The sequence below is a fragment of the Bombina bombina genome, chromosome 3 (genome assembly GCF_027579735.1).
Source record: "Bombina bombina isolate aBomBom1 chromosome 3, aBomBom1.pri, whole genome shotgun sequence".
NCBI classification, from domain to species: domain Eukaryota; kingdom Metazoa; phylum Chordata; class Amphibia; order Anura; family Bombinatoridae; genus Bombina; species Bombina bombina.
In genome coordinates, this window is record NC_069501.1 from 1062752045 (window position 1) to 1062776831 (window position 24787).

The 24787-nt window shown below is 37.7% G+C and overlaps 1 protein-coding gene across 2 annotated transcripts in view; it reads right to left on the bottom strand.

Moving 5' to 3' along the window:
• Window positions 1-24787, bottom strand: part of TNS2 (tensin 2) — a 382090-nt gene that overhangs the window by 161388 nt on the left and 195915 nt on the right. For both annotated transcript variants that reach the window (XM_053708325.1, XM_053708326.1), the window contains exons 6-12: window positions 20782-20828; window positions 20113-20284; window positions 19670-19720; window positions 19396-19518; window positions 19099-19163; window positions 18754-18837; window positions 1579-1691 (exon numbers count right to left, since the gene is read on the bottom strand). In XM_053708325.1, coding sequence (XP_053564300.1) covers window positions 1579-1691; window positions 18754-18837; window positions 19099-19163; window positions 19396-19518; window positions 19670-19720; window positions 20113-20284; window positions 20782-20828 — 655 coding nt within the window. The remainder of the gene's footprint in view (window positions 1-1578; window positions 1692-18753; window positions 18838-19098; window positions 19164-19395; window positions 19519-19669; window positions 19721-20112; window positions 20285-20781; window positions 20829-24787) is intronic.

Here is a 24787-nt window from a genome sequence, read left to right on the forward strand (position 1 = left end):
TTGTAATATTTTTTATTAGATAGTGTTATTATGAGTGTAACTGTACTTTTTTTTTCATGTGTTTTGTGACACTTTTTTGTTTTGAGAAACAGTTACCCAGAGTTTTGAGGACACGGTAATCATACTAGCGTAAATCGTGCTTGTGCTCACGTGTTTACATTTAATTTAAACTTGTAATACGAGCGGAAAACCTGATGCGTGCAAACACCCGCAATAAACCCCTTATATAGCGCGCATAACTATTAATGCACCACTCGTAGTCTGGCCCTAAATGGGTTAGTCTCTGTCTGTTTACCAAAGCACAATTATTTTAAAATAAATATTTTATTACTTCTCTCCTACTCCCACTCGGACTGTAATTTCTTCTCTTGGCTATGTTTACACATCTTTTCTAAAGAACAGGGGCACTTTAATTCATCAAAATTTACATTTCACTCGTACCTTTTAATCTTAACAGCAGCTCCAGCTTCCTCCGGTCGTTGCAAGCCATTTCTGACGTCAGAAATGATGGATAGGTCATCCTCCAATCACGACTTCCCCCCTCGGGGGAATTATTGTCTGATTCAACACCGTGATTGGAGGAAGCCGGATTCCTCATTTTAGACCCAGGAAGAGGCTTTGCGACGGGTGGAGGAAGCTGGAGCTGCTGTGAAGATCAAAAGGTAAGATTTTTTTTATCAACAGGAGTGAAATGTAAATTTTGATGAATTAAAGTGCCCCTGATTTTAATCGAATTTTTAGAAACCGGGCAATTTAGCATCAAAATTGACATTCACTTTAAGTATATAAACTTTCAGTATATGTAGGGATACCACAGACAAAATCAGCTATTTCAAATGCCAATATAAAAGGCATTTATAAACAATTTAATACACTCCAGCAGGTAAAATGGCTCATTGGGAACAAATGAAAGGGGAGAAAAAAATAGGACACACTGTCCCTTTAATTGAGAGATATATAGTATAGATTCATAATACATTTGTATATACCAGATATACAAACAATAAAAAAATATGAGGTCGCAAACATTTTAATCTGACTACCATCTTGGGCACTAGTGTCAAAGGGTCACCATACCTGAACTCTTGCAGCTAAATAGTAGTTAAAGGCTATATAAGTGATTTGTGATATACAAAGAGCTTTCTTGGTGTAGAGTCTGGCAAACATCTGGTTTACCAAGTGAGCAGCAACATACACATAAGTGACACCAGAATCCATATGGTGTAACTGAGGCACCCTGGGAATTATACTAGATATTTTATGGCTGTCTGTAACATATCATATCAATAACACATGCAGAAAAGAGAGAGCTGACATCAGTTTATCTTAGGACAAGGCTCTGTGTTCCATATGTCTTGTGTATATAATGCTGATATACGGGCACATGAGAATAGCAAAGACAAGCAATTTGTTACATAATAACCACAAATAGATGTAAAACCAACGCCTTGAACAATAAGCTCCTTATATGAAAGGTCTTGAAATTGGTGGTTAAAATAAGTCAACCTACTTGTACTAGAAATATAAATTGTTCTGCTTTGTTTGGTATTGACAGAGCCCTGATGAGGAATCATTTACCTTCTCCTGCTTGCAGTCCAGGGATAACTGGCAATAGTACACACTCTAGGGAGAGCATGTCACTGCTAATCTTTATGTTTCCAGACAGCAAACCTCCAAAATAATTTATATACCTATGTATAAAAAAAATAGTTTAGGCTTTATAGACAGACTTTAACTGTAGACAAACACACACTTTAAAAAAAAAAAATCCTACCCATAAAATAGCATTTTTTTACCTTCACTTATGGATTATCCTTTTACTGGTGTAAATACCGCTTCATGACAGTACAGGGAGTGCAGAATTATTAGGCAAATGAGTATTTTGACCACATCATCCTCTTTATGCATGTTGTCTTACTCCAAGCTGTATAGGCTCGAAAGCCTACTACCAATTAAGCATATTAGGTGATGTGCATCTCTGTAATGAGAAGGGGTGTGGTCTAATGACATCAACACCCTATATCAGGTGTGCATAATTATTAGGCAACTTCCTTTCCTTTGGCAAAATGGGTGAAAAGAAGGACTTGACAGGCTCAGAAAAGTCAAAAATAGTGAGATATCTTGCAGAGGGATGCAGCACTCTTAAAATTGCAAAGCTTGTGAAGCATGATCATCGAACAATCAAGCGTTTCATTCAAAATAGTCAACAGGGTCGCAAGAAGCGTGTGGAAAAACCAAGGCGCAAAATAACTGCCCATGAACTGAGAAAAGTCAAGCGTGCAGCTGCCAAGATGCCACTTGCCACCAGTTTGGCCATATTTCAGAGCTGCAACATCACTGGAGTGCCCAAAAGCACAAGGTGTGCAATACTCAGAGACATGGCCAAGGTAAGAAAGGCTGAAAGACGACCACCACTGAACAAGACACACAAGCTGAAACGTCAAGACTGGGCCAAGAAATATCTCAAGACTGATTTTTCTAAGGTTTTATGGACTGATGAAATGAGAGTGAGTCTTGATGGGCCATATGGATGGGCCCGTGGCTGGATTGGTAAAGGGCAGAGAGCTCCAGTCCGACTCAGACGCCAGCAAGGTGGAGGTGGAGTACTGGTTTGGGCTGGTATCATCAAAGATGAGCTTGTGGGGCCTTTTCGGGTTGAGGATGGAGTCAAGCTCAACTCCCAGTCCTACTGCCAGTTTCTGGAAGACACCTTCTTCAAGCAGTGGTACAGGAAGAAGTCTGCATCCTTCAAAAAAAACATGATTTTCATGCAGGACAATGCTCCATCACATGCGTCCAAGTACTCCACAGCGTGGCTGGCAAGAAAGGGTATGAAAGAAGAAAATCTAATGACATGGCCTCCTTGTTTACCTGATCTGAACCCCATTGAGAACCTGTGGTCCATCATCAAATGTGAGATTTACAAGGAGGGAAAACAGTACACCTCTCTGAACAGTGTCTGGGAGGCTGTGGTTGCTGTTGCACGCAATGTTGATGGTGAACAGATCAAAACACTGACAGAATCCATGGATGGCAGGCTTTTGAGTGTCCTTGCAAAGAAAGGAGGCTATATTGGTCACTGATTTGTTTTTGTTTTGTTTTTGAATGTCAGAAATGTATATTTGTGAATGTTGAGATGTTATATTGGTTTCACTGGTAAAAATAAATAATTGAAATGGGTATATATTTGTTTTTTGTTAAGTTGCCTAATAATTATGCACAGTAATAGTCACCTGCACACACAGATATCCCCCTAAAATAGCTAAAACTAAAAACAAACTAAAAACTACTTCCAAAAATATTCAGCTTTGATATTAATGAGTTTTTTGGGTTCATTGAGAACATGGTTGTTGTTCAATAATAAAATTAATCCTCAAAAATACAACTTGCCTAATAATTCTGCACTCCCTGTATTCTGGGATAGAGTCATGTGTAAAGTTACTAATTATGTTATATAGTAGATTTTCTGACTAGTAAAGGGTCAAACAAAGTATGGATTAGAAAATTCCTCCTAGTTATATTCTATCTTTAAATGTTAAATTATCCTACAGTATTCTTTAATACATTTCAACATCTACTAGAAAAACAGCCAGGATTAGGAGCTGGAAAAACATATACTGGTTGTGGCCTCTTCCTGGCTACTACAAGTAAAAAAATCCTTGTAAGAGATTTTCATGATGTCACTGTGGGCGAAAACACCGCCCAACCCTTACAATGACTCAGAGTTTGTAGAAGAGGTACCAGGTCATGTTAATAGAACTGAATAAAGATCCAATAAATAAAAACAAAAGAACAATAAACGGTTTATATACAAATATACACTTTATCTTATTCATCATTGAATTAGTAGCTAGTTAAATGTCCAATCATATTTTTAAAAAGATAAATGTTTTAAATACTACAGCAAAACTCTTCTTGCATGACAAGGAATCAATTTAAAAGCTAAATTAAGTATTTTTAGTAGTATGAATGTGTTTAAGCAATTAGGAGATACTGCATGCCATTTTAAAGACTAGTAAAGTCGTACTGAAAGCTAACACCTCCATTTTTAATGGGAAGAATTTAAATGCTTTGAAGTAATTTTTATAGCTACCATGGGGCATTACCAAATCTCACACATAGGAGGCCCTAGTATTTTTCCAGTAATTTTTAAGCTTGTGTATAAAAAGTAAAATATATGAAGCATTTTATTAAATCTCCCTGTTGGTTATACAGATTCCGTAATCATGTGAATTAAAGTGATGGTAAACTCTCCCCTTTTTAAAATCAGATACGTAATGTTAGTGATATTTTAGATGAAGTTTCATGCATCAGTTGTAACAAAGATGCGCTATAAGTTACTTTTTAATATGGTTATGAAATTCATATACCCCACGCTCCGACGCCCACTTCAGAAGTCAATTTTTCTGTAAGCTAACGGTTTGAATTTATTGTCCAATCAGCGCTCTCCCCATATGGCATTTTTGTTGTAGCTAGAACCCTGATTGGAGAACAATTCAAACTGTTAGCTCACAGAAAAATTGACTTCTGAAGTGGGCGGCGGAGTGCGGGGTATTTGAATTTATATCTACATTAAAAAGTAAGTTATAGCGCATCTTCTTTAAAACTGAATTAAACTCCATCTAAAATATCACGAACATTCCGGATCTGATTTTATAAAGGGCAGAGTTTTCCATCACTTTAAGGGAACGGCTAATAAGAAAATAGAAAAATATTAAGGGGAAAATGTATCATGATTGCATGAGAACAAGTTTTCAAGCAGGGAACCTGTCCACCTGCAATAGTCACATGTAATGCGGCATCCCATAGAAAAATTTACCATTGCACTAGAGCTCTCTTGTGCAATGTTGCCCCCGACTCACAGGCAAACTATTTCGCATAAGCAGGGCATGTTAATCACCCCCAATGCAGCTTGATAAATCTTCCCCTCTATCTAGGCAATTTTTACCTTAAAGGGATTGTTTAAAATGCACTTTTCAATAAACATGCATAAAAATGATGCCTATTCCTGTTTTTAGAGCCATCTGCTGATTGGTGGATGTCTACTGTGTCCTTGTTTGCCTATTAATCAAGCTCATTCACAGGCGATTACTTACATATGCTCCAAGATCTTACCTTTGAAGAACAAAAGTTTGTGGTAACTTATCATTCCCTGTGTCAGCAAATACTTACCTGATCAACACACACACATTATTAGTAAATCCCTTTCAAAAGTTACTGTTGAATTTACTCTAGGATTTAAAAGGCACAGTCTAGACCGAAACACATAATTTTGATTACATACCAGAGAAGCATCCTGCAACTGGTCCCACATCTATAAGCTTGCAAGAAGTACATGAAACATTTAAATAATCATTGTTTGTTAGGAGCTGGAAATGGCCACCAAGCTCCGCCCACCTATTGTGTGTATATTTTGGCATGTTGTTTTTCCAATCACCATCGACTCGTGAATACAACAGTTACCTGGGTAAGAAGAAAGCTGTTGGTGGAGCTTGGTGACCATTTTCAGCTGCTAACAAACGATTATTTATTTTGTGTACTTCTATCAAGTTTATAGATGTGGAACTTGTTGCAATATGCTTGTCTGGTATGTAACAATATGTAATAAAGATTAAGTATAGACTGTCCCTTTAAGTTTGGAATTTTCATTAAAGGGACATTAAAGGGACATGAAACCCAATTTTTTTCTTTTGTGAGTTAGAAAGAGCATGTAATTTTAAACAACTTTCTAATTTACTTCTATTATCTAATTTGCTTCATTCTCTTGATATCACTTGCTGAAAAACATAATTTATGTAAGAACTTACCTGATAAATTCATTTCTTTCATATTAGCAAGAGTCCATGAGCTAGTGACGTATGGGATATACATTCCTACCAGGAGGGGCAAAGTTTCCCAAACCTCAAAATGCCTATAAATACACCCCTCACCACACCCACAATTCAGTTTAACGAATAGCCAAGAAGTGGGGTGAAAAAAAAGTGCGAAAGCATATAAAATAAGGAATTGGAATAATTGTGCTTTATACAAAATCATAACCACCACAAAAAAGGGCGGGCCTCATGGACTCTTGCTAATATGAAAGAAATGAATTTATCAGGTAAGTTCTTACATAAATTATGTTTTCTTTCATGTAATTAGCAAGAGTCCATGAGCTAGTGACGTATGGGATAATGACTACCCAAGATGTGGATCTTTCCACACAAGAGTCACTAGAGAGGGAGGGACAAAATAAAGACAGCCAATTCCTGCTGAAAATAATCCACACCCAAAATAAAGTTTAATGAAAAAACATAAGCAGAAGATTCAAACTGAAACCGCTGCCTGAAGTACTTTTCTACCAAAAACTGCTTCAGAAGAAGAAAATACATCAAAATGGTAGAACTTAGTAAAAGTATGCAAAGAGGACCAAGTTGCTGCTTTGCAAATCTGATCAACCGAAGCTTCATTCCTAAACGCCCAGGAAGTAGAAACTGACCTAGTAGAATGAGCTGTAATTTTCTGAGGCGGAGTTTTACCCGACTCAACATAGGCAAGATGAATTAAAGATTTCAACCAAGATGCCAAAGAAATGGCAGAAGCTTTCTGGCCTTTTCTAGAACCGGAAAAGATAACAAATAGACTAGAAGTCTTTCGGAAAGATTTAGTAGCTTCAACATAATATTTCAAAGCTCTAACAACATCCAAAGAATGCAACGATTTCTCCTTAGAATTCTTAGGATTAGGACATAATGAAGGAACCACAATTTCTCTACTAATGTTGTTGGAATTCACAACTTTAGGTAAAAATTCAAAAGAAGTTCGCAACACCGCCTTATCCTGATGAAAAATCAGAAAAGGAGACTCACAAGAAAGAGCAGATAATTCAGAAACTCTTCTGGCAGAAGAGATGGCCAAAAGGAACAAAACTTTCCAAGAAAGTAATTTAATGTCCAATGAATGCATAGGTTCAAATGGAGGAGCTTGAAGAGCCCCCAGAACCAAATTCAAACTCCAAGGAGGAGAAATTGACTTAATGACAGGCTTTATACGAACCAAAGCTTGTACAAAACAATGAATATCAGGAAGAATAGCAATCTTTCTGTGAAAAAGAACAGAAAGAGCAGAGATTTGTCCTTTCAAGGAACTTGCAGACAAACCCTTATCTAAACCATCCTGAAGAAACTGTAATATTCTCGGTATTCTAAAAGAATGCCAAGAAAAATGATGAGAAAGACACCAAGAAATATAAGTCTTCCAGACTCTATAATATATCTTTCTAGATACAGATTTACGAGCCTGTAACATAGTATTAATCACAGAATCAGAGAAACCTCTGTGACCAAGAATCAAGCGTTCAATCTCCATACCTTTAAATTTAAGGATTTCAGATCCTGATGGAAAAAAGGACCTTGAGACAGAAGGTCTGGTCTTAACGGAAGAGTCCACGGTTGGCAAGAGGCCATCCGGACAAGATCCGCATACCAAAACCTGTGAGGCCATGCTGGAGCTACCAGCAGAACAAACGAGCATTCCTTCAGAATCTTGGAGATTACTCTTGGAAGAAGAACTAGAGGCGGAAAGATATAGGCAGGATGATACTTCCAAGGAAGTGATAATGCATCCACTGCCTCCGCCTGAGGATCCCGGGATCTGGACAGATACCTGGGAAGTTTCTTGTTTAGATGAGAAGCCATCAGATCCATTTCTGGAAGTTCCCACATTTGAACAATCTGAAGAAATACCTCTGGGTGAAGAGACCATTCGCCCGGATGCAACGTTTGGCGACTGAGATAATCCGCTTCCCAATTGTCTATACCTGGGATATGAACCGCAGAGATTAGACAGGAGCTGGATTCCGCCCAAACCAAAATTCGAGATACTTCTTTCATAGCCAGAGGACTGTGAGTCCCTCCTTGATGATTGATGTATGCCACAGTTGTGACATTGTCTGTCTGAAAACAAATGAACGATTCTCTCTTCAGAAGAGGCCAAAACTGAAGAGCTCTGAAAATTGCACGGAGTTCTAAAATATTGATCGGTAATCTCACCTCCTGAGATTCCCAAACTCCTTGTGCCGTCAGAGATCCCCACACAGCTCCCCAACCTGTGAGACTTGCATCTGTTGAAATTACAGTCCAGGTCGGAAGCACAAAAGAAGCCCCCTGAATTAAACGATGGTGATCTGTCCACCACGTTAGAGAGTGTCGAACAATCGGTTTTAAAGATATTAATTGAGATATCTTTGTGTAATCCTTGCACCATTGATTCAGCATACAGAGCTGAAGAGGTCGCATGTGAAAACGAGCAAAGGGGATCGCGTCCGATGCAGCAGTCATAAGACCTAGAATTTCCATGCATAAGGCTACCGAAGGGAATGATTGTGACTGAAGGTTTCGACAAGCTGTAATTAATTTTAGACGTCTCTTGTCTGTTAAAGACAGAGTCATGGACACTGAATCCATCTGGAAACCCAGAAAGGTTACCCTTGTCTGAGGAATCAATGAACTTTTTGGTAAATTGATCCTCCAACCATGATCTTGAAGAAACAACACAAGTCGATTCGTATGAGATTCTGCTAAATGTAAAGACTGAGCAAGTACCAAGATATCGTCCAAATAAGGAAATACCACAATACCCTGTTCTCTGATTACAGACAGAAGGGCACCGAGAACCTTTGTAAAAATTCTTGGAGCTGTAGCTAGGCCAAACGGCAGAGCCACAAACTGGTAATGCTTGTCCAGAAAAGAGAATCTCAGGAACTGATAATGATCTGGATGAATCGGAATATGCAGATATGCATCCTGTAAATCTATTGTGGACATATAATTCCCTTGCTGAACAAAAGGCAAGATAGTCCTTACAGTTACCATCTTGAACGTTGGTATCCTTACATAACGATTCAATATTTTTAGATCCAGAACTGGTCTGAAGGAATTCTCCTTCTTTGGTACAATGAAGAGATTTGAATAAAACCCCATCCCCTGTTCCGGAACTGGAACTGGCATAATTACTCCAGTCAACTCTAGATCTGAAACACAATTCAGAAATGCTTGAGCTTTTACTGGATTTACTGGGACACGGGAAAGAAAAAATCTCTTTGCAGGAGGTCTCATCTTGAAACCAATTCTGTACCCTTCTGAAACAATGTTCTGAATCCAAAGATTGTGAACAGAATTGATCCAAATTTCCTTGAAAAAACGTAACCTGCCCCCTACCAGCTGAGCTGGAATGAGGGCCGCACCTTCATGTGGACTTAGAAGCAGGCTTTGCCTTTCTAGCTGGCTTGGATTTATTCCAGACTGGAGATGGTTTCCAAACTGAAACTGCTCCTGAGGATGAAGGATCAGGCTTTTGTTCTTTGTTGAAACGAAAGGAACGAAAACGATTATTAGCCCTGTTTTTACCTTTAGATTTTTTATCCTGTGGTAAAAAAGTTCCTTTCCCACCAGTAACAGTTGAAATAATAGAATCCAACTGAGAACCAAATAATTTGTTACCCTGGAAAGAAATAGAAAGTAGAGTTGATTTAGAAGCCATATCAGCATTCCAAGTTTTAAGCCATAAAGCTCTTCTAGCTAAAATCGCTAGAGACATAAACCTGACATCAACTCTGATAATATCAAAAATGGCATCACAGATAAAATTATTAGCATGCTGAAGAAGAATAATAATATCATGAGAATCATGATGTGTTACTTGTTGCGCTAAAGTTTCCAACCAAAAAGTTGAAGCTGCAGCAACATCAGCCAAAGATATAGCAGGTCTAAGAAGATTACCTGAATACAGATAAGCTTTTCTTAGAAAGGATTCAATTTTCCTATCTAAAGGATCCTTAAACGAAGTACCATCTGACGTAGGAATAGTAGTACGTTTAGCAAGGGTAGAAATAGCCCCATCAACCTTAGGGATTTTGTCCCAAAATTCTAATCTGTCAGACGGCACAGGATATAATTGCTTGAAACGTTTAGAAGGAGTAAATGAATTACCCAATTTATCCCATTCTTTGGAAATTACTGCAGAAATAGCATTAGGAACAGGAAAAACTTCTGGAATAACCACAGGAGCTTTAAATACCTTATCCAAACGTTTAGAATTAGTATCAAGAGGACCAGAATCCTCTATTTCTAAAGCAATTAGTACTTCTTTAAGTAAAGAACGAATAAATTCCATTTTAAATAAATATGAAGATTTATCAGCATCAACCTCTGAGACAGAATCCTCTGAACCAGAAGAGTCATCAGAATCAGAATGATGATGTTCATTTAAAAATTCATCTGTAGGGAGAGAAGTTTTAAAAGATTTTTTACGTTTACTAGAAGGAGAAATAACAGACATAGCCTTCTTTATGGATTCAGAAACAAAATCTCTTATGTTATCAGGAACATTCTGCGCCTTAGATGTTGAGGGAACTGCAACAGGCAATGGTACATTACTAAAGGAAATATTATCTGCTTTAACAAGTTTGTCATGACAATCAATACAAACAACAGCCGGAGGAATAGCTACCAAAAGTTTACAGCAGATACACTTAGCTTTGGTAGATCCAGCACTAGACAGCGATTTTCCTGTAGTATCTTCTGACTCAGATGCAACGTGAGACATCTTGCAATATGTAAGAGAAAAAACAACATATAAAGCAAAATTGATCAAATTCCTTAAATGACAGTTTCAGGAATGGGAAAGAATGCCAAAGAACAAGCTTCTAGCAACCAGAAGCAATAAAAAATTAGACTTAAATAATGTGGAGATAAAAAGCGACGCCCATATTTTTTAGCGCCAAATCAGACGCCCACATTATTTGGCGCCTAAATGCTTTTGGCGCCAAAATGACGCCACATCCGGAACGCCGACATCTTTGGCGCAAAATAACGTCAAAAAAATGACGCAACTTCCGGCGACACGTATGACGCCGGAAACGGAAAAGAATTTTTGCGCCAAAAAAGTCCGCGCCAAGAATGACGCAATAAAATGAAGCATTTTCAGCCCCCGCGAGCCTAACAGCCCACAGGGAAAAAAGAGTCAAATTTTTTGAAGGTAAGAAAAAAATGATTAATTCAAATGCATTATCCCAAATATGAAACTGACTGTCTGAAAAATAAGGAAAGTTGAACATTCTGAGTCAAGGCAAATAAATGTTTGAATACATATATTTAGAACTTTATAAACAAAGTGCCCAACCATAGCTTAGAGTGTCACAAAAAATAAGATTTACTTACCCCAGGACACTCATCTACATGTTTGTAGAAAGCCAAACCAGTACTGAAACGAGAATCAGCAGAGGTAATGGTATATATAAGAGTATATCGTCGATCTGAAAAGGGAGGTAAGAGATGAATCTCTACGACCGATAACAGAGAACCTATGAAATAGACCCCGTAGAAGGAGATCACTGCATTCAAATAGGCAATACTCTCTTCACATCCCTCTGACATTCACTGCACGCTGAGAGGAAAACCGGGCTCCAACTTGCTGCGGAGCGCATATCAACGTAGAATCTAGCACAAACTTACTTCACCACCTCCATCGGAGGCAAAGTTTGTAAAAAACTGAATTGTGGGTGTGGTGAGGGGTGTATTTATAGGCATTTTGAGGTTTGGGAAACTTTGCCCCTCCTGGTAGGAATGTATATCCCATACGTCACTAGCTCATGGACTCTTGCTAATTACATGAAAGAAAGCATATCTAGATATGCTCAGTAGCTGCTGATTGGTTCCTGCACATAGAAGCCTTGTGTGATTGGCTCACCCATGTGCATTGCTTTTTCTTCAACTAAGAATATCTAAATAATGAAGCAAAATAAATAATAGAAGTAAATTGTAATGTTGTTTAAATTGTATTCTCTATCTAAATAATGAAAGAAAATTTTAGGGTTTAGTGTCCCTTTAAACTCAAAATATAATCATCCATAAAATGTTTAAATTGAAGAAAATAAAACAATATTGCTTGCAATATACATTATCTTGCCTGCTTTTGCTGTAAAATACCCCTAAAAACTGTACTTGTTCCACACTCTCTAGGGAAACTGGACAAAATCCATTATACTAGTGAAATTGAACTGACCCTGCAACATATTACAGAATGATTACTTACATGGAACAAAATTAAACAAGACTTTTCATGGGGAATGTCCATCAATTTTCAAAAGCTTGTAAATTGTGCTAACAAAGATATACAAATCTTTTTGCAATGTCAAACGATATTGCAGATATATTCTAAGCATGTGACAAAGTAAATTTAATGTCACTTGATGTGATATCTGAAATCAGAAATTGTCCTGTTTTTCAGGTTTGGGTAGGAACTTAAAAGGGACATGAAACCCAATTTTTTTTTCTTTCATGATTCAGACAGAGCATGTGATTTTAAACAAACTTCCAATTTACTTCTATTATCTAATTTGTTTTGTTCTCTTGCTATCCTTTGTTGAAGAGGATACCTATGTATGCTCAGGAGCTGCTGATTGGTGGTTGCACATATATGCTTCATGGTATTGGCTCACCCAGTGCGTTAACTAGCTCCCAGTAGTGCATTGCTGCTTCTTGAACAAAGGATAGCAAGAAAATGAAGCAAATTAGATAAATTGGAAAGTTGTTTAAAATTGTATAAATATTTGTCTTCTGATATTTAATTTGCTTAGTTTTCTAAAAAGATATATATATATCACACATAAAAACCACTTTATATACATGTATATGAGTCCCAAACACAAAAACTATGCTACATGAAGTATAAATATTCTTGTAAGTTTTTTTATTTCTGTATAAGTTCTAACACATCATTATTAAAAATAGGAAACATATTAACATTTGGATATGTGCAGTAAGGTAAGTCCTTTAGTGGTTTTATATTTAAGACTGACCTCACATACAGAACACGCAAAGGATCTTCACTGCACATTTTGGCCTAGATTTAGAGTTCGGCGGTAGCCGTCAAAACCAGCGTTAGAGGCTCCTAACGCTGGTTTTGGGCGCCCGCTGGTATTTGGAGTCAGTGATTAAAGGGTCTAACGCTCACTTTTCAGCCGCGACTTTTCCATACCGCAGATCCCCCTACGCTATTTGCGTAGCCTATCTTTTCAATGGGATCTTTCTAACGCTGGTATTTAGAGTCGTTTCTGCAGTGAGCGTTAGAGCTCTAACGACAAGATTCCAGCCGCCTGAAAATAGCAGGAGTTAAGAGCTTTCTGGCTAACGCCGGTTTATAAAGCTCTTAACTACTGTACCCTAAAGTACACTAACACCCATAAACTACCTATGTACCCCTAAACCGAGCTCCCCCCACACCGCCGCCACTCGATTAAAATTTTTAACCCCTAATCTGCCGACCGCCACCTACGTTATACTTATGTACCCCTAATCTGCTGCCCCTAACCCCGCCGACCCCTGTATTATATTTATTAACCCCTAACCTGCCCCCCACAACGTCGCCGCCAGCTACTTACAATAATTAACCCCTAATCTTCCGACCGCAAATCGCCGCCACCTACGTTATCCCTATGTACCCCTAATCTGCTGCCCCTAACACCGCCGACCCCTATATTATATTTATTAACCCCTAATCTGCCCTCCCTAACATCGCCGACACCTACCTTCAATTATTAACCCCTAAACTTCCGATCGGAGCTCACCGCTATTCTAATAAATGGATTAACCCCTAAAGCTAAGTCTAACCCTAACACTAACACCCCCCTAAGTTAAATATAATTTTTATCTAACGAAATAAATTAACTCTTATTAAATAACTTATTCCTATTTAAAGCTAAATACTTACCTGTAAAATAAATCCTAATATAGCTACAATATAAATTATAATTATATTATAGCTATTTTAGGATTAATATTTATTTTACAGGCAACTTTGTAATTATTTTAACCAGGTACAATAGCTATTAAATAGTTAAGAACTATTTAATAGTTACCTAGTTAAAATAATAACAAATTTACCTGTAAAAGAAATCCTAACCTAAGATATAATTAAACCTAACACTACCCTATCAATAAAATAATTAAATAAACTACCTACAATTACCTACAATTAACCTAACACTACACTATCAATAAATAAATTAAACACAATTGCTACAAATAAATACAATTAAATAAACTAGCTAAAGTACACAAAATAAAAAAGAACTAAGTTACAGAAAATAAAAAAATATTTACAAACATAAGAAAAATATTACAACAATTTTAAACTAATTACACCTACTCTAAGCCCCCTAATAAAATAACAAAGCCCCCCAAAATAAAAAATTCCCTACCCTATTCTAAATTAAAAAAGTTACAAGCTCTTTTACCTTACCAGCCCTGAACAGGGCCCTTTGCGGGGCATGCCCCAAGAATTTCAGCTCTTTTGCCTGTAAAAGAATAAATACAATACCCCCCCCCCAACATTACAACCCACCACCCACATACCCCTAATCTAACCCAAACCCCCCTTAAATGAACCTAACACTAAGCCCCTGAAGATCGTCCTACCTTGTCTTCACCATCCAGGTATCACCGATCCGTCCTGGCTCCAAGATCTTCATCCAACCCAAGCGGGGGTTGGCGATCCATAATCCGGTCCAGAAGAGGCTCCAAAGTCTTCCTCCTATCCGGCAAGAAGAGGACATCCGGACCGGCAAACATCTTCTCCAAGCGGCATCTTCGATCTTCTTCCATCCGGTGCGGAGCGGGTCCATCTTGAAGCAGGCGACGCGGATCCATCCTCTTCTTCCGATGTCTCCCGACTAATGACGGTTCCTTTAAGGGACGTCATCCAAGATGGCGTCCCTCGAATTCCGATTGGCTGATAGGATTCTATCAGCCAATCGGAATTAAGGTAGGAATTTTCTGATTGGCTGATGGAATCAGCCAATCAGAATCAAGTTCAATCCGATTGGCCGATCCCATCAGCCAATCAGATTGAGCTCGCATTCTATTGGCTGATCGGAACAGCCAATAGAATGCGAGCTCAATCTGATTGGCTGATTGGATCAGCCAATCGGATTGAACTTGATTCTGATTGGCTGATTCCATCAGCCAATCAGAAAATTCCTACCTTAATTCCGATTGGCTGATAGAATCCTATCAGCCAATCGGAATTCGAGGGACGCCATCTTGGATGACGTCCCTTAAAGGAACCGTCATTAGTCGGGAGACATCGGAAGAAGAGGATGGATCCGCGTCACCTGCTTCAAGATGGACCCGCTCCGCACCGGATGGAAGAAGATCGAAGATGCCGCTTGGAGAAGATGTTTGCCGGTCCGGATGTCCTCTTCTTGCCGGATAGGAGGAAGACTTTGGAGCCTCTTCTGGACCGGATTATGGATCGCCAACCCCCGCTTGGGTTGGATGAAGATCTTGGAGCCAGGACGGATCGGTGATACCTGGATGGTGAAGACAAGGTAGGAAGATCTTCAGGGGCTTAGTGTTAGGTTTATTTAAGGGGGGTTTGGGTTAGATTAGGGGTATGTGGGTGGTGGGTTGTAATGTTGGGGGGGGGGTATTGTATTTATTCTTTTACAGGCAAAAGAGCTGAAATTCTTGGGGCATGCCCCGCAAAGGGCCCTGTTCAGGGCTGGTAAGGTAAAAGAGCTTGTAACTTTTTTAATTTAGAATAGGGTAGGGAATTTTTTATTTTGGGGGGCTTTGTTATTTTATTAGGGGGCTTAGAGTAGGTGTAATTAGTTTAAAATTGTTGTAATATTTTTCTTATGTTTGTAAATATTTTTTTATTTTCTGTAACTTAGTTCTTTTTTATTTTGTGTACTTTAGCTAGTTTATTTAATTGTATTTATTTGTAGCAATTGTGTTTAATTTATTTATTGATAGTGTAGTGTTAGGTTAATTGTAGGTAATTGTAGGTAGTTTATTTAATTATTTTATTGATAGGGTAGTGTTAGGTTTAATTATATCTTAGGTTAGGATTTCTTTTACAGGTAAATTTGTTATTATTTTAACTAGGTAACTATTAAATAGTTCTTAACTATTTAATAGCTATTGTACCTGGTTAAAATAATTACAAAGTTGCCTGTAAAATAAATATTAATCCTAAAATAGCTATAATATAATTATAATTTATATTGTAGCTATATTAGGATTTATTTTACAGGTAAGTATTTAGCTTTAAATAGGAATAAGTTATTTAATAAGAGTTAATTTATTTCGTTAGATAAAAATTATATTTAACTTAGGGGGGTGTTAGTGTTAGGGTTAGACTTAGCTTTAGGGGTTAATCCATTTATTAGAATAGCGGTGAGCTCCGATCGGAAGTTTAGGGGTTAATAATTGAAGGTAGGTGTCGGCGATGTTAGGGAGGGCAGATTAGGGGTTAATACTATTTATGATAGGGTTAGTGAGGCGGATTAGGGGTTAATAACTTTATTATAGTAGCGCTCAGGTCCGCTCGGCAGATTAGGGGTTAATAAGTGTAGGTAGGTGTCGGCGACGTTGTGGGGGGCAGATTAGGGGTTAATAAATATAACATAGGGGTCGGCGATGTTAGGGCAGCAGATTAGGGGTACATAGGGATAACGTAGGTGGCGGCGTTTTACGGAGCGGCAGATTAGGGGTTAAAAAAAATATGCAGGGGTCAGCGATAGCGGGGGCGGCAGATTAGGGGTTAATAAGTGTAAGATTAGGGGTGTTTAGACTCGGGGTACATGTTAGGGTGTTAGGTGCAGACGTAGGAAGTGTTCCCCCATAGGAAACAATGGGGCTGCGTTAGGAGCTGAACGCTGCTTTTTTGCAGGTGTTAGGTTTTTTTTCAGCTCAAACAGCCCCATTGTTTCCTATGGGGGAATCGTGCACGAGCACGTTTTTGAGGCCGGCCGCGTCCGTAAGCAACTCTGGTATCGAGAGTTGCTTTTGCGGTAAAAATGCTCTACGCTCCTTTTTTGGAGCCTAACGCAGCATTTGTTTGAACTCTCGATACCAGAGTTAAATTTATGGTGCGGCCAGAAAAAAGCCCGCGGAGCGTTAACAGCCCTTTTACCGCCGAACTCCAAATCTAGGCCTTTGTTTGTCCTTAAACCATACACAAAACATGAATTGATGAAGACATCATGTAGGGATTTGTTTAGTGTTAACGAGAGTTTGAAATGGGAGGGACCCTGTTTTAATGGTAGTAGTGGCGAGAAGCAAGTCAGACATTGTGTATGTGTGTGGTGGGCGGGAGTCACATTTAGGAAGCATAGAGTCACTAGTAAGATTATATGCAGTAGGGGCAATTGCAGTAAAGGTTGATGAGCCTATGTAATATACAGTATTACAGAGGATAGGCCAGAAACTCCCTAGTCATAGCTACCAGGTATTTAGGGCTAGATTATGAGTTGTGTGCTAACTGTTAGGCAAGAGCGACAAGGGGTTAATCGCAGCTGTTTGCATTCGTCAGAAGTATCATGTGTATTACAAGTTGAAAGTAAACGTGTTCGATTCAGTGCAATTGAATTTAACACGACTTCAGAGCTCTGGTTATGCGAGACAAAAAAGTTTCACAAAATATCAAGAAAACATTAAACAGTACATATACCCTTATAATATATATACATATATATGTGTGTGTGTGTGTGCGCTTATTTGCGTGTACATATGTATTTATATGTGTATTTATGTATTTATAGATATATATATATATACACATATAAACACATAAATACACATGTATACACATATAGACATATATATAAGTGCATTGGAGCCCTTTTGCAGTCAAGTAGCTGAAAACATGTAAAATTATATTTATGCAATATTCATATTTAATAAAGTGTTACTCTGTATTTACTGTAAATATTTCACATTCCAATGTTCTTTGCATAGGGGAATATGTTCTAAGTATTTTAAAATAGATATATATATATATATATATATATATATATATATATATAAATATATATATATATATATATATATATATATGTGTGTGTGTGTATGTATATAGATAGAGAGATAGATAGATAGGATAGATATAGATATATATTTTACAAAAAAACATCATATATATATATATATATATATATATATTTATTTATTTAAGAATAAACAGAACATATTCTGCAATGTGAAGGACATTGAAATGTGAAATATTCATAATTCATGTTGGGTTGAAGCACTTGGTTAAAAAAGATCGGATTTGCGCGTGAGTATGGGTGTTAGGCTTTTTCCACTTTTCATGCTCCACTTCCACTGAAGTCTATGGGGGAAAATATATTAATGGGTTTGAGGTATTCAAAGTTTGGGTTTTTGCATGCTTTAGGTTGGAGCTCTTGCTAAAACGTTTTACTTTCAACTTGTAATACGCGCTCTACCCAAAGTCAACATGCGAGGAGGAGCGCTCCACTCATAATCTAGTCCTTAGTGAGCTGCATTTAGTACCCTGCTAATAAACAGTAGATGTGAGATTTTGTTCTCACTACTAAAATGGAGCAGCTACATGAAAACTGTCGACTGTTTTCCCATCTGCTCCATTATAGTGACCTGCCTAACTTGGAGCTGTCGCTTTAATTATTCGTTGACCAGTATATCTCCAAGTGGGGTAACACCTATTTCATGAGTTGCATAAATTATAATTTCCTTTCCAGTCTTGTGAGAAGATAATACTTTTTTTTTTGGAAAGGAAATATATTTATTGGAAACGTCTCTGCCATTCCTGATAAGAGGATAATGGTTGATTGAGTGTTTCCCAGTACTAAATGTTATCAGGATATAGGGGAAGTGCTTGGGTTGTATACCAGGTAGGAAACATGTAATGGCTCCAGGGTTTTCTGCTATGACAATTTCCAAATTGACTGACCTGCGCTGAGATGGGTGCAGAGAGGCAGAGACCTTATCTTCACAAAATTTCCTCATAGCGAGAGTGCTGAGAGCCTGATCAACACTGCAGAAACAGAACCAAGTTTTACAAATAAATATATAACAAGAGGAGACAAAGACACTGTATGTGAACAAATGAGAAAAAAAAAACACTAGATGTTTTCCCTGAACAGTTATTTGTTTATTTATAAAAGTTCTAAACAGTCTGACAAACGGCTGCCATGCAGATTTGTTCTTTCTAGGTTTGCTACTTGCAGATCTTAGGCAGCACAAATACACATGTTGTTCTTTGTACAGCTGCTATAATATACTTAGGGATTAGTACCTGGCAGACACCTTGCTGTAGTGCATGAAGGATGCAATGACAACTCCAGTCTTCCCCTGATTTCCCTGCCAGAAAAAGAGAGGAACATAAGTCATCCCTCCAGCAGGATTTCATTGTTAAAAATAAACTAAAACAGCCCTCTATGTTGCAAAAAGATAGTACAGTAAATTGCTACACAATGAACTGCACTCTGCCTGGGCATCCAAGGGGTTAAAGGACTATCCCAATATCAGAAGAGTGTCACTAAAAAGTATGTCATTCAGTTGCTTTGCTGTGCTCCTCCTTTCCACACAATACCTTGCAATGAAAAACCACTACATGTTGCGGGTCTGTGTTCAGCCAGGTCTCCATGGCTTTACAGATGGAGCAGATAATGTCCAGTGAAGGAGCATGGCAGTCAGGCCAGAAGAAGTCCTGTACCTGGGAAGAGATGAACCAGAGAAGATCATGTCATTCATAAGTAAACTGACCTAATATCTAATAAGGCTGAACAAAAAATCTCAAATCCCAGAGAACTTGTGTTGGAACCACCAGGTTGACCCTCCTTTGAGATTTTGCAGATCAGGCTCACCTTAGGATTGAGTCTGGTGATATCAAGTCTCTTCTTTGATAAGTTAAAAAGCTGAATGAAAAAAAAAAAGAGATGAAAGAGAGTGTGCAAATTAGGACTGATTCTGCTCATACCCAATTAAAAAAACACAAAGACCACTTAAACTCTTCATAGACATCCACAGTGCATAATTTAAACCAATCTATATATACAAAGCTCTGCATATCATCACTAAGTACTCAACACATAAAAAGATCTGCAGAGCTTCAACCTAAATCTGTTTCTAAACAGAAAATATACAAAGCATCACTCAGTATAGTATTTTCTTATAAAGGTCTGCAGAACATCATTTATAAAATTCTGCAGAAGATGAGTTGATTACCAATATTTCACACAATGATCTACAGAGCACCCCTCAGTTCATTCATGACTTTTCATTACGCCCGCCCCTCCCTTGCCATTACCAGATATTTATCTTCATGCTTGGACCTTAGCATGTTTGCCACTTCTCGAACCGTGCTGCGGTATCGCTGTTCCTCTAGGTTTGTGGGGAAAAAGACGCTGATAATTCGTTCCGTTATATACGTCAGGTCCAAGTCATAGCTACGCTGAATAACTTGGTCCAGACTAAAACTCCTGCAATAATAGGAGGGGTTTTAATTAACAGCATATGTTATTTTCTGTTTGTTACAAGCCAATACTGTAAACAAAAAAAGTCTGCAATATCTCTATTAAGCCAGCAGCACAGAGAAAAAAGTGACTTCATCAGGACAGTATAGGTTATGTTCCCTGGTGAATAATAAGCCCTGCACTGGTCCTATAAAGCATTGTTTCTCAACCGTGGTCCTTCATTATAGCTGAATGAGAGCACAAGTAAAATAGTCAGCTGATCGGTAACCATGGTTACTAACCTGTTCTCACCTATCAGCTGATTACTTCACCTGTGCTCTAGTTCAGCTATATTACAAATCTTGGCTGTTAGGGGTAATTGAGGACCGCGGTTGAGAAACACTGCTATAAAACGTGTTTAACATACTCACTAGACATTGGTGCGCAAAATGAAATTATGTTATAAACACTGTGAACCATGATACTGTGATAGTTAGATAAATAGTACTTATATTTCCCCTTACCTTGGTAAAGAACTCCGCTGCTTGAGGTTAAGAGATTTTGTAGAACCCTGAATGGAGAAAAATTGTATACTTTACTCATTTTAATTTACAGCATTTACTTTTAGTTTTTTTCTTTTATTATTGTTTCTAGTAGTTTAAGTTCCATATTGAGTTCTCAGCCTGCTATTGCTTTTTTAGCTTTTGGAAATAACAATATTTTTCCTTTTTTAGCTTTAAATCCATATTACAATGGATCCAAAAGGGATATGAAACCCCAATCTGTAATTATTTTGTGATTTATACAAACCATACCATTTTTAAAAAGTTTCCAGTTGACTTCTATTATCAAATTTGCTTCATTCCTTTTGTATTCAATTTATTGAAGAGAAACCTAAGTAGGTGTCTGGAGCACTAAATGGCAGGAAAAGCGTACTGCCATCTAGTGCTCTTGTAACTGGATAACATTCATGCAAAACTGCTGCCATATAGGGCTCCAGACACAACCACACTCCTGAACTTACAACCCTGGTTTTTAACAAAATACACCAACAAATAAAATTTGAAAATAGAAGTAAATTAGGACGTTGTTTAAAATGTAAAGCTCTGAATCATGAAGGAAAAAAATGGGGGTTTCGTGTCCCTTAAAGGGACTATACACATCTCTTCATTACAAGACTTTCTGCTGAAGTGAAAATGAATGGAGTGTAAATGTTTTGAATAAAATAAATTCTTTGCTGTAAATCATTTTTTTATTTTTTTCAAAAGTCAATTTCCCCCCAGCACTTGCCCTATTTTGACTTATTACTGGAGTAAATAATGCTTTCCACGGTCATTATGTTGGCAAAATACCATTGTTTCGCAGTTCCTTATCTGATAATCTCTGCTGAAGACAATTAGACATGTGGAAGGGTTATACTTGTGAAGTCTGTGCTTTATGCTTCTTCAATAACATTTTGATTTTATTTGCTGCTGCTCATTTTTGGACATGTGAAGTCTGCCATGTGCCATGGAAAACTCCTAATTGTCAGACTTAAAGGGACAGTCTACACCAGAATTGTTATTGTGTAAAAGGATAGATAATGCCTTTACTACCCATTCCCCAGCTTTGCACAACCAACATTAATATATTAATATACTTTATAACCTTTAAACCTCTACATTTCTGCCTGTTTCTATGCCACTAAAGACAGCCTCTTATCACATGCTTTTTTATTTGCTTTTCACAACAGGGGAGTGCTAGTTCATGTGAGCAATATAGATAACATTGTGCTAACGCCCATGGGTTGTGGCAGACACTACACTAATTGGATAAAATGCCAATATATAATAAATAAAATGTCATGTGATCAGGGGGCTGTCAGAAAGGCTTAGATACAAGGTAATCACAGAGGTTAAAAGAATATTAATAAAACGATGTTGTTTATGCAAAACCGGGGAATGGGTAATAAAGGGATTATCTATCTTTTTAAACAATACAAACTTTGGAGTAGACTGTCCCTTTAAATTAAAGGATAAGGGGCTAATTAAACATTAAATTATATTTAAAAGCTGTTTTCCAACAAATAATAACAATTTCAAATGTATATCTGCAAGTGTTTAGTGTCCCTTTAATACAATCAACTCCTGCTTATCATTTACACATTATTAATTAATATTTATCTCCCTGTCATTAACTAATACAAATGTAGTTATAGTGACACACTCAAAATTCAACCCGATTATATCAGGTCTAGAAAGAGATAATATTTCACACATTCCTCACAGTGAGGGTTTCCTTAAAAACTTACAAAATGGATGTGAAAAGCTGGAAGTATAAATGAGTAATGTATTTGTAGTTTTCCATAGTGTGGACAGACTTGCAGGCTAGGAAAACAGGAAGAGTATCTCTGGAAAATAACTGCTTACTGCACCAGCATTCTCATAGCTTGATGAATAGGCTTCAGTGTTAGTTTCAAGGGAATTAAATGGACAATATATATATATATATATATATATATACACACAAAATAACATACTAAATTGAAAATTAGCCTAAGCTTACATTCCTGACTTTCAAATAAAGATACCAAACAGAAACAAAGACAAACTGATAATAGGACTAAATTAGAAAGTTGCTTCAAATTGCATGCTCTATCTGAATCATGAAATGAATAAAAAATTGGGTTTCATATCCCTTTAAGGCTGGCAATAATTTTGTCCACTGCTCTAATCTATTTCTGTCTAGCAAGTGGCTGGTTTACACAGTTTGCACCATTTTGAAACCAAGGATACAGCATTTGCTTTTCAATCTCTCTAGGAAGCGTGGGATAAGCATAATTTTCAACACATTTTACAGCAAAATCAAACTAAATTAATCATTTATATTGCATTGTTTAGCTAACTTTCCTACCAAAATTTATTTAAGAACAAAGCAGTACAAAACAAATGACGATCTACAGGATTGAACAATGTGGCCATCCTTACAGTGAATATATTTGGTATATTATAGCACAAAAAGTTCAGAGAAGGGACACAAAGTTAATAAGGGGAATGGAGAATTTAACCTATGAGGAGAGGTTAGCCAAACTGGGTCTGTTTTCTCTAGAAAAAAGGCACTTTAGAGGTGACATGATTAATTTATATAAATATATTCAAGGCCACATGATTACTTTATATAAATATATTCAAGGCCCATATACAGAGATGGCAGAAGCTCTGTTTATTCCAAGAAAATTGTTTGTGACAAGGGGTCACAATTTAAGGTTGGAGGAAAGGAGATTTAATCTCCTGCAACGGAAACGTTTTTCACTGTAAGAGCAATAAAATTGTGGAACTCATTACCAAAGGAAGTAGTGAATGCAAATGCCCTAGATACATTTAAAAATTGTTTGGATACATTTCTGGCTAAAAACTAAATTCATGGATATGATTGGTTGTATTAAATGGGTCACCTTTTATTGGGATTAATTTATTATTATTATTATTATTTATTATTATTATCGGTTATTTGTAGAGCACCAACAGATTCTGCAGCGCTATAAACATAGGCGGAATATAAGGAAACATTTATAGGGATCAGAAGGGTAGAAGGCCCTGCCAAGAGTTGCACTGTTGTAGTCAGCTCTAAAGAAGGTGATCTACAAACAGCATGGCTCTTAGGCTTACATGCTAAGGGGGTTCAAGGGGATAGCAATGGAGGAGAGGAAGCGGTATCAAGAAAGGTTAGTGTAGGTTGTATGAATCCCTGAACAGAAGAGTCTTTAGGGAGCGCTTGCAGTTTTCAAAACTAGGGGAGAGTCTTGTGGAGCGAGGCAGAGAGTTCCACAAGATAGGAGCCAGTCTGGACAAGTCCTGTAAGTGAGAGTGTGAGGAGGTAACAAGAGAGGAGGAGAGTAAAAGGTCCTGAGCAGAGTGAAGGGGACGGGAGGGAGAGTATCTGGGGACAAGGTCCGATATATAGGAAGAGCAGTGCAGTTGAGGGCTTTGTATGTTAGAGTGAGAATTTTGTGTTTAATCCTGGAGGCAAGAGGAAGCCAGTGAAGGGATTGGCAGAGAGGTGCAGCAGATGAAGAGCGAAGTGTAAGGAAGATGAGCCTGGCAGAGGCATTCATTATGGATTGTAAAGGAGCAAGGCGGCAGCTGGGGAGACCAGAGAGGACAGAGTTGCAGTAATCAAGGCGGGAAAGGATGAGAGAGTGGATTAAAGTCTTAGTTGTGTTTTGTGTAAGGAAATGTCTAATTTTAGAGATTTTTTAAGGTGGAAGTGGCAGGATTTAGCCAAGGACTGAATGTGAGGAGTGAAAGAAAGGTCTGAGTTAAGTGTGACCCCAAGACATCGGGCATGCAGGGTAGGGGTAATGATGGAGTTGTCGACAGTTATAGAGAGATTGGGGGTGGAGATTTTGGAAGAAGGGGGAAAATAAGGAGCTCAGTTTTGGAGAGAGATTTAGCTTGAGGTAGTGAGAGGACATCCAGGAAGAGATGTGAGAAAGACAGTTAGTGACACGGGATAGCAAGGAAGGAGATAGGTCTGGTGCAGAGAAGAAGA